General features: G+C 43.1%; 1 protein-coding gene across 1 annotated transcript; it reads right to left on the bottom strand.

Annotated features, from left to right (window-relative positions):
- Positions 1-6,594: 6,594 nt before the first annotated feature.
- LOC132264586 (ichor) lies at positions 6,595-8,521 on the bottom strand. The gene has a single exon (XM_059764834.1). The coding sequence runs from the start codon at positions 8,519-8,521 to the stop codon at positions 6,998-7,000; it is 1,524 nt and encodes a 507-aa protein (XP_059620817.1). The 3' UTR covers positions 6,595-6,997.
- Positions 8,522-11,746: the final 3,225 nt, after the last annotated feature.

Here is an 11,746-nt window from a genome sequence, read left to right as displayed (position 1 = left end):
TTTCAGAACGCGGAGATCTCACGAACCGAAGACCCACACAGTCACACCTCTTTTCTCGTAGTTTAATTGAGGTGAAAAAAGGTGTACTTGAGAAATTTAAATGCTAAAACTGTTATTTAAATTTGACTGGAGTGAGAGAGAAGACGAAAAAAAATTGGGGACATTTCTTTTAACTCTTTGAGACCTTAATCATATTTGCTGCAATGTTTTTTTTCTTTCTTCTTCATTCTCTATGTACACTTGGGGAGGAGAGATGTGAAAAAGAGGAAGGGATTTTTATTGTTTAACGACTCTAGAGACACCTTTTTGCCAGCTTTTTGCCGCGCTTTTTGCCTCCGCCGTCGGTCAACTGTGTTAATTCGGCGGAGTTAATCCTCCTTGAAAAGGGGCACTTTTGGCTGAAGGTTTTCTGCTGATCTGCGCACAGAGAGACGCACACAGTCAGATTTTCAGAAGTCCACCAGTTCCGCCCTATTTCTCGATGGCGCGACAATTAACATCCGTCTTTTGTCTCTCGACGCCTAACAATTCTTTCCACTTTGGCACAGAGTTCTTGGGCTGCTGGACAACTTCGCGAGCTCTCGCGGGAGAAATTGTGTGGGAAATTGCGATCGTCTAATACAGATGTTTAGCTACACGTAATTAATTGTGTAGTAAAATGTTGCCCCATCAATTTGACGCGCCAATAAATTATTTCCTTTTTTGCAAATAAAATTTTTCAAACTCCGAGAGTGGAATTTATATAGTCGCGCTGGGCTGAAAATATTGCCACTCACAATTCCATCAACCAAACTTATGGCCAACAGTTAAAGAATTTAAAACTAAGCCAGCAAATGAGTTTCCCAATTAGCGATTGTGAAAAAAAGAAGAGCTCTATAGAGATTTTCCAATATATTTTAAACGCATTTTACAACAGCAACTTGCAATTCTGTATTTATTTTTTTTATTTTGTGAAATTCTAACATGCAAAATCACACAAGTATTTCAAAATGCGGCGCCTCATCAATAACTCGATAATTACTATGGAAAAAAAGGAAATTCATACTGAAAGAACTTGTACATATTTATTGCAAAATTCTCATCACGCAGAACATTATCTTCCTCTTCCATATTTTGCGCGCTTTTCAACTTGACTATATAAAGAATATCTCTTGCAAAATCTATTTACTTCAAAATGTATTCTTAATGAAGCATTACAAAACTGTATTGAATTGCAAGTGTAGTTGGGAAAAACTAATGAAAGACACAGAAAAGCAGCGAGTTAAATAATAATAATGAAAAATTGTAGAACAAAGTTGAAGAAAAAAAACTGTTTGCGACTGTTTTGAATGGAAAATTTGACTGACCCTAAATAGAAGAAAGTGATTGACTTAAGATGAATACTTACTAAAGAATTTCTCACGTCTTCCGCCTGTCCACCTTTTTCTGGCTTCTGATTAGAAAACAACATCCAAAATTACACACCTGAAAATTTTCATCGCAACAGAACAACAGACAACGGTAAGATTGCCTTCTAATTGTAAGAATTCTGGAAGCTTTCTTCACACATTCCCAAACTCCCCTTTGCGGAGTCTCTGGACAACGGTTGGTCAGCGGCAATTTGGGCGGATGAGTATGCAGAAAATGCTGCGAAAATTAATCATTTTCGCACACTTGCACGCTCTGCTCCCTTTTGACACCACCCAGTGGACTCATTAGGACTGATTGTGGCGAATTTTCATCAATTTCCTCCACATCGCTTCCTCTTGTGCCATATTACAAAATGAGCGCCTCACTCACTTGTTGTGTTTTTTTTTCAGCAATTTCTGTGTTAATTTTGAGAGACGAATTGAGATCTAACGGTACATAACTTTTACTTTTGCATTTTTCCTCAACCACTTGTAAGCCAACTTGCTGGCTTCTTTAGCGAACAAGTCGAACGGATTGAGGTGAGACAGAGAGTAATTTTTTTCGGGGGGAAAATACATTAATACGCTTTTTGCATGGACAATTTTAATGCCATTTGCAAGGAATTTTGATCCTCTGGACAATTCAGCTTGTGCGATGAAATATTGCGCTCTCAATTTCATTCGGAAGTCGCGGATTTTCTTTCCCCCGCCGTCAACACTGCGCCAAAGTGATCTTTTTTCGCTAAATAAGCCATCCCAAGTCGCGCAGATGATACTGTTAGAGTCTCCCATTTAATAACCACTAATTATTTCACACTGCGCGTCTCTGTGTCGTCAGTGAAACTTTCTTTTCCCCCATCGAGATTCCACTCTAATGTTGGATGCACTGTGATTTTTAATGTTTTTTTTTTATTTCCATGTTGCTTCTCGAGTCGCCAGAGACACCGCGATATGGCTCACAATAGTGCGCGACGAAGACGCGAAAATTGTGTTTTGAAATACCTTCTTTTTTTCTGTTCCTCTTCTTCAACACAAACAACCCATTCAATGCGTTATCACATGACATCATCAATTGATGGTGAGCATCGTGGAAAATTTGCAATATATTTTTTAAGACATGCAAGTTGTGCATCGATGGATAGAAATAATTTCATAATTCGTGCTCGAAGAAGGCAACGAGCACATAAATTCTTACATTGCCGATTGCCAACTAACGCAACAATCAATCAACTCCCACTCTTATCATCACCTTCGCGCTTGCCTGTCCATGATAGCGGACAAAGGATGAGTGTCTTCGGGGCAGACTTTCGTCACAGTTCTCTTTTTCAACACTGTGTAATTGGCGATCAGAGGGAATTTTTCTCATCTTGAGTGATTCATGCACGAATCATTACCAAATTCGTGAACAGTTTCAATAGGCAGAAGCCGCAGAAGCACAAGAAGTGCTCCTAATAGAGCAACACATCTTCAACTCCCAGAAATATTGTTCATTTTCCCAGAAGTAGATACTTGAAAATAAATCACAGTGAGTAAAAGAGAAATTAATCAGAAAATCTATTGAATTCAACGTGACTGAAGGAGTTTATGTTGAATCATTAGCATTTAATGTATGGCAAAATCATGCATCTAATTGCATCTGTGTTAAATCCAAATTAACATATTTGGTACTTATCTGATGCATTACAATGTGGAGCACTGCAATTAGGCAGAGCAGAAGAAAATATAGTCACTTGTGCTTTCCCCATTTGCGACCCATCGATTTTCTCTGTGTGTTCAGCAAGAAAAAGAGAGGAGCTTTTGAAGCAATTTGTCATGACGTTCTTTGTGGCAACTTGCAGGCATTCTCACTGGTGTGCAATATCATGAAATACAATTAAAAGTTATGGATTTTTTAGAAAGAAATATAAGACAGAGGAATTATGAAATATTTTACGCATGCTAAAGCACGATTGGGTGGTTGTTTTTTCATACTTCTTTTGCGATAAAAATTAATGAATTGGGCAATGCTTCGCCTCTTCCCTCGCCGCTCGCGCCCGCCATTGCAGAGGTGCACACACAGGAGGGTTCCTTGACTTACCTTGATACGATTTACCACTGCTTTTTGTGTACCTCTTTTTCAATATATTAGCCATATTTTTGCGCAAAAGGTTCGTCGCTTGCAGCAATTGCTGAGGTCTTCTGTTTCAGTTGCTCAACTACGCGCCGCCACGCGATGTGGATGAGCTAGAATTGCGATGCCCATGGCGCGAAGAGCTCCGGCGAGGCTTGGGCGGAAGACAAAAGACAGACTCGCGCAGATGGGTGTTCTCTGACTTCCTCAGCCCGCGGAGAGATGAAAATACCAAAATGACTTGCTACAGTACAAAAATCATTGTACATGAAGTCGCGCTGGCGAATGTAGGTTGTGACATACTTTTCATCGTATTAAAATACATCTTGTGGTGCGCTGCTTTCTTTACGCGCGCACTCAACAATAAGTCAACAACGCTATTGACTCTCTCGAACCAACACTCTTGCACGCCGAGTCTCTCGGCCACGATCATGGGTACGAATGCTGCGAGATCGCGTGGAGATCTCAGGCAAGATCACTGCCAAATGTCTGAAGCGAGGGGGCTGGCAGATTAAAAGATCAAGACGTCCCAGGAGGAGATTGAGCCTCGCACAGAGTCTACAAGATGCAAAGGAGCCATAATAACATGCCTTACCTTCTTATGATCTCTGCCAGTCGAGCTCTTTTGGGGCCTCTCTTCGGCACGAATCGACGCCACTGTGCAGCAATAATTGGTAAAGCGGGGCACAACGAGATTTCCAACTGATGATGCCCCACACCGACTTGGTGTTGGTGAATAGGTTGCTGTCTTACTTTTCCCATTTCTTCGAGTAGGCCGCCATAAGGCCAACGCGTCGGAGTGAGACGGCCCAGAGAGTGACGCCGTCTCGCTCATCGCGGCTAAATCCACACGACCAAGAAGACCTTTGGCGAATTTTCGCACAAGACAGAACATCTCACTGAGGGGTTCGTCGCTTCGGGCCATTGATGTCTTTTGTTCTCCATCCAATAATGCAAAAGTGTCTCTATGGTCTTTTTTTCTTACAACAGTTTAATTGGTCTCATTTGAAGATGCTTTATACACGAGTTTTCTCTCATCTTACATACAATTTCATCTAATCATTCCTTCAATATTTATATAGTTGGATTTGTTGCTCTTCGCGTCAATTTAAATTACAAATCTAGCCGTATTTATTATACAATAAATATTAACAGTTGAAAAACTCAGCTCTAGAGACATTTCTCAGCATTAGCCACTAAAAACACAATATATAATTACAATATTTTCTCTAATCGACGATGCCATTCGGGCCAAGAGACTTGTATCCGACTAGATGTCTCAATTTGAAGTGGTTTTACACTGATTTTCAATTCAAAATTCGTGTTAAGTTTCAAGTTTACATTATAATTACAAAATACTCTGCCAATGATATTGTCGATTCCGATGAATGTGAGATAAATATTGAAATTTTTCCGAGAAGTTTTTCAGAGTCGGATGACTAAATCTCCCTCTTCGAACAGCATCTCATGTGTACCATAACATTTTGTTCATCGCTTTTTCCATATATTCTCCTTTTTTACTTCTTCTTTTATCTAATTTAATAAATACTGACTTTGTTTCATACACTTAATTCAATTTCTTTCAATCATAACTACTCAACGAAAGAAGGAGATCTATTTATTCTTTCTTTTAACATCATTTGATATTCTTTTCTTATTGAATAACAATTTGAAAAATCAAATTTACCAAACGTTGTTAAAACAACCCTAACAATCATTTTTCTTTTGCTTATCGGAGAAGTTATATAGAAAGATTCCTTTTTTTGTATTCTTTTTTTTCTCTTACAATTTTTGACATAATTAAATAGCAAATATTTCCTTTTCTCTCAGCTAAATTAACACGAATATGAAGATTTCTATCACAATGTCTGTACTTTAATTGTTGCTTTTCTTCTTGTCATCTATTCAACTATAAGGGAAGATTGGAAAATTTTTGAGGATATCCAGTCAAGAAATGTAAATTTGTGATTTCCTTTGAAGTTTATCCAGACGTTTTTCTTTTTTCAAAATTTCTTTATCATTTTCCTAAAAATGGAAGAGTGACAAGAATATGTGAAATGTGGATGTGCAAATAAATAGCAAAATTCCAAAAAATATATAAACCCTAACAAAATACATTCTAAAAAAATGTGAGACACAGAAACACAATAAATTAATAAAGAGGAAAATATCTAAAATTGCAATACAATATTTGCTATTTATACCCAAAAAAATTTAATAGGTGTAATACCATTAAGAAGAGAGTAATAATTTACAGTGGAAATGAGAATTTAATATTTACGCAGTTTCCTCAATTCCTAAACTCAAAATGCTTACGCTCAACACAACACAACACACACACTTCTCTCTCTCTCTCTTTAATTAGTGTAATATGCAGTGGCCCTATTCCGAATTGATGCACAATAAAGCATACATTTCGACAGAGTCTGACAAAAAGCTTATTTTTTATGTGTTTTTCCGAGTTTTAGTGGGTCACCAAAAAGAGTGGGGGGAGGTGATGATTTTAGCCTTTGTTTACCTCTTCTCGCTGGCATGAAGAAAAAATATATATGTTTAAAAGCTCCCCAAGAATTCAAATTCAAATGACCGTAACAGATAATTAATTGCAAGCAAAGTGAAGGGGTCTCTTGCGATTCTCTCCCGTACATGTTTATTAACTTCAATAACAATAAACAGAGTTCCGAAATCACGCGGAAAATGTTGAAATGAATTAATTTCATATCATGTACGGCACGTCAAACCTGCACAGAGATGAATCACTTCTTCTGGCTGATGGGGAGGTGTGAAAATGGACTCCCGGCCACTGGTAATTACAATAAATTGCACTTTTTTTTCGTAGGAAAGTCTCTACTTAAGCACTAGAGCAAGATTAATAACCCTAACATGAACTAGGAAAAAAAATGTCTCTACTGTGAACCTTAATTAATTACCTAAAAAGAGATGTTACAACAGATGTATAAGCAAGTGTATTTTGATTACATTTGATGTGTAATTTTTTGCGCTGTCGACGTATTAATTGCTATATCTCATTGTTTTGTCACACGATGCGCGCATGTAATTTGTGGAGGAGGACAAGAAATTATTTACACTGCAGGCTATTTACAAACTTATTCACTTCTTCTTCCTAATTACAGAGACATTTCCTTAAAGACACTTAGCGCGAAACGACAAATTATACAATAGAAAATACATTTGTGTGTAAAATTATTTATGATTCTGAGGTACCTTTCATATATAGCACGTGTGTTCCCATCGTCTAACATAAATAAAAGTCAAGTCCCCTTTCACAGATATTACATCAAACACTAAACAGCCACAAATTGCTCATCATCGCGTCGACCCAGCATGCACCCAATGTGCCATGCTCTCCTCGGCGAGTGGGATGCGAACACAGAAATTCCACCGGAGTGTGTCACTAATATTACAAGAAAACCTCCGCGATCCACAGTCATTCACATCTGAGTATCCTTATCCTTGTAGTATCACACTGTTCTGGTGGTCAATCCCGTCCGATTCGCTTGTGGATCTGCTGGTGCTTGATCAGGTGAGCCTTCTGGCGAAACGCCTTGGAGCACACGTCGCAGCGGAAGGGCTTCTCGCCCGTGTGCGTCCGCAGGTGGACCTTGATGTTGCTCTTGTTGAGGAAGCCCCGATTGCAGATGTTGCAGCGGTGCACGGGCTTCTCCTTGCTCAGCAGCCCGCCCAGGTCGCTGCTGGCCTGATAGCTCACGGCGGACGCCGGCGTGGCGGAGCCGCCCAGCGACTGGCCCTGCTGCGACTTCTTCTGCGACCGCGACCGCTTGTTCTTGGCGCTCGTGGGGGTGGAGGTGGTGGTCGTGTGCGGGTAGTTGCCCATCAGCTCGGGGCTGCACAGGCCGTCCGACTTGAGCCCACTGCCGCCGCCACTGCCGCTGCCACCCCCGGCCATGTTGACCTGGTAGTGATGGGACTGTGTGTTGGGCAGGTACCTTCCGTTCAGCATGAGGTTGTCCGTGGTGGACACCACGGAGCCGGGCGGACTCGTGGACGTGGATATGAGATCGCCGCAGTAGGGCGTCGACGAGGTGGGTGCTTCGACTTTGATGGGCGGCCCGTTCTGCAGTCGGTTCTGCAGCAGCGGCATGTACCCGTGCGTCAGGAGACTCTGCAGCGTGCTGCCGGCCGTCTGGACGCCCGGCGAGTGCGGCAGCACGAACTCATTGATGCTATCCTGCTGCGCCACGATGAGTTTCCCATCCTGCTGCACGCACGCCCCGTCTATCCACGCGTCCAGATCCATCCACGAGTCTCGCGTGTCGTTGTTGTCGTCGTTCTCGATCTGATTGGGCACTGTCGTGTCGGCAATGGCGCTGCCAATGATCGCCGCAATGTCCTCTATTGAACTCATGTCGTACTCCGTCAGCTCCTTCGAGTCGGCATATATCCGGACGCTGGACACGGAGTCGGGTCCGGATCCGGCGCTGCCGCTCATCACGCAGCTGTCCGCCACTGAGTACATCTTACTATCTATCGCGCTGTCGGAGAACAGCTTTACGTCCTGCAGGCAGGTGTCCGGCGCGTCGGGATTGAGCACCGAGTCGGGCAGACAGGTGGAGGAGGACACGATATTCTGATCCGTCGTGCTGCCGCCGCCGCTGCCCGCCTGATATGTGGACTGGGAGTAGTTGTTGTTCTCCTCGGGTAGCCTCTGCGCGATGGCGTGGTAGTGATGGCCTGAGATGCCGTTGATCGACAGGTGGCCAGTGTAGCCCGTGAAGGGCGGCAGGGGCTTCAGCTCGGCCAGGCTCGAGTTGATCGACTGGGAGTTGAGCAGCAGGTTGTCCAGCACGTCCATGGAGCCCTTCTGCGCCTCCGAGTCACTGGGCAGCGAGTCCAGATCGTGCTCTAGAAGCAACTTGTGCCCCTCCAGCATGTACTGATCCTGTGACCCATTCTGACCTTGACTCCAGCACGGACTCATCAGTAAGCTCTCTACTTCCGATTCGTTCTGGGTGGTCATATTGCTCGAGCTGCAATACTTCATTATTGGTCGTATCTCGTGGCGATTCGTGTCAAGTGGTGCTCGATTCCTCCCAGTGAACTTGTTACCAGCAACACTATCTCTCCTGGCAATTCGCAAGTGAATCCACTCGGTGATCCAGCTGATTTAGTGTTTGTCAAGTGAGCGACTTCTTCGATGCCATATCTGGGACCATTTTTTATTAATCTGCAATTGAGAGAAAAACACATCTTGTTTTGTTGCAGAGAAGAAAAAAAAACACACACGCAAAGATCTCTTGGGGAGAAATGGAGACATGGAGGAATTGTGATGTGATCTTGATTAGAGGCCGCATGAATTTTTAAATTATGCCATCCGTGTATTACATTCAGCAACAATGCATATAATTCCATTGGAATAACAAAACATTTTCTAAGCGCTCCGCTGACTATCTGGACTACAAAATTGTATACGGCATGCATGGTTTAGTTGCTGTATGTGTGAGACTTATGGCTCACAACATCTCCCTCCCGCTAATCCACTTCTTATCTTTGGGCAAAAAGAGACGGCGAGCTGCGAAAGATCACAGCGAAGAGAGAAAAAATGTAGCAAAAATTCAAACTTGCGCGATACACATAAAATCCCCCAATAACAGCCATACAGAGAGACTATTGCAACAAAATTATGTGTACACGCTGAGCGACTATTAAATGAGCACACTCAATCTGAAACACCATAGATTACAATTGGGAGATGATCAATTGTGATCAATGAACTACGGTGAGGCGTACACAAAAAACCACCGATCACGCTTTATCACTTTACATGATCATAAAACAATGCACTATCGCCAAGGCAGATAATACCCAATAGTCAATGATAGACTCAACCACGCCGCTAAGTCGATCGCGAAAACTGTGTCGCGATCGCGATCGACACAGAGGTGCACGAGAAAAAAGAGATCCTCAGTAATTCACTCACAGCCCAGAGAGTTCATAATCTCAACTATTCTTCTCACTGCCAGTGAAAGAGGGAAGGTATTGTGGAAACAACTCTCTCTCAGCACAGTCTTCGAGACTCCATGCAAAATGGCAAAAGAATCAAAGATCATCTGCTGATCCCGTAAATAATACACCGCACATCGATCTCCTCTCTCATTCGAATTAATCCACCCAGCATTTGATCTCCGTCAGAATTCACATACATGCATATTTGTGAGGCATCCTAACCCGAGTATGGCATTTTCTTATATACTCTCAAAACCCTCTTATTAATTCCATCGCGAAACCGTTAAGACATTTTCGCCACAAGAAGGCACCAACTTGAGTGCCAAATTTGTATACAATGGCCAGAGAATGGGGGGAAGAGGAGTCTCCCCGAAAAAAAAACATACACATTTGGCGTGGGACGCGCTTCCTGTATGGACAATGTGGTGAAGAAGTTGAGATCAAATCACGCCATAACGCACTTTTATCGTTTTCCGCGTAATTGCTTTCTGGCATCCACGAAGTAACTGTGTATGCCCAAAACTCCGTGAAGCCATCCTTGTGCTTTCGAGGGGTTGGCATGCCGTTCATCTTCAGCACTACATACACCTTCCACATTTCCAGCTGAATTGCAAGATGAAGAGATTCGCTGAGGCACGTACAGAACATATAACATCCATTTTTCAGTGTGTCATCGCTGAAATATTCACGAGCGATCTATCTACGGGCACTGATCGTAATGACATGGATCAATCCATTGTCCCATGATATTGAACGAGAAAGAGAGGTTCACTGAATTTAGATTATCAAACACGGCCGAGTTTACAGTTCACACCAAATTACAATATCCTCATGAAAATGTAAATGGCATGTCTGCTGATAAAATATTCTGCAAGATCAAATCCCGAATGATCTCGCCACTGATCGCGAGAGACATGCCGCCGATCGTGGCATCAATGGAGGCTCAGTGTGATTAATTAATTCATCAAAATGTGTCCATTCGGACAGGCAATTAATGATGGAATATAATTTGATTCCGGCCACTCGTCGGTGGGTTTAGGCAAGGTGTTGAGCATTGCGGTAGTGCGCGATGTAGCGGATCTCTCAAGTGTCTCATCCGTGGTGATCTCTGAGCAGGCATTCTTCAGCCATCACCTCCCCTTGGCACTGACAAAGCCATCATAATTCCATGAGAAAATATTTAGAAAGACAAACACAATTCGAGTGTGGATTTAACCCAGATCGCTGCGGAGATCATTGTTGACTCATGATCGCGTCGATCACCTCATCCCGGAGGTGTGTGCGCGCTTGGCACCCTTCACGATCGTGCCCACATTGTGGAAAAAATTGTCAATTGAGCGTTGTGCGCGCGGAGACCCATATTGGCTTGGCGTGCTATCGCGGCTACGGCGGAGGGAGAGGGACTCGAAAGAGAGCGAGAAAGAAAAACAAGGAGAGTTGTGATCACCAGAGTTGATCATTGTACAGTATTCGAAAAAGATTTCCCTTTCAGTGGTGCCGCTATATTTATAAACACACTCTATTACGATTAACGGTACCGTTATTCGAGACCTGCTAACACACTTCCGTGATCATTTACAGAATATACTATCTCTTTCATTCGATCGTACGCGATCGCCAGCACAATAGCCATCCCTGTCGCACACCTGTGCAATCCACACATTGTGATTTAATTCAAATTTGGCGGACGAGATGAGACGGAGTGGCACGAAAAGAGCGCCGTGCGTTGAGGCTCTTGCAGATTTTTTGCGCCCGGCCCGGCCACCAGCGATCGCCGGTTCCACTCCACCTAACGGTGGATCGTGTAGGACCACAGAACCTATTGTTGGTGAGATGCGCGCGCGCGCGCGCGAAGGGTGAGGAGCACGCCCCCAACCATAGTGATCACGTTATTGTTACTTCGCCCATTCCGTTCTGCTAAAATCAGGCACTATTTTTCTCTCATCTCTGACTTTTATTTCACCATCGCACACCATCACAGTTCTGCACCACCATCCACTTTGCGTGATGAGCGCAACACTTTGATTATGCTTATGCTGGTTTATTGTTAATCAATTTGCCAGCACTGGAATTTACATTAAATGGCTCTCTGACGATGATGGAGTGCGATCGCGAGTGCTCAGGAGTGCATGAGGGTAGATCATTTGCGAATGCGCGCACAAAATTCGCGGCGCAGCGCGGTCCCCGGGGCAGCGCAGAAGTCGCGGGGACGCTCATGCTTAGTCACCTCATCTCACAATTAAGCTCTTTGGCGTACAAGGTG

This window comes from Phlebotomus argentipes, unplaced genomic scaffold (assembly GCF_947086385.1).
Source record: "Phlebotomus argentipes unplaced genomic scaffold, Phlebotomus argentipes genome assembly contig_2, whole genome shotgun sequence".
Classification (NCBI taxonomy): domain Eukaryota; kingdom Metazoa; phylum Arthropoda; class Insecta; order Diptera; family Psychodidae; genus Phlebotomus; species Phlebotomus argentipes.
This window is presented reverse-complemented; position numbering and strand designations above follow the sequence as displayed.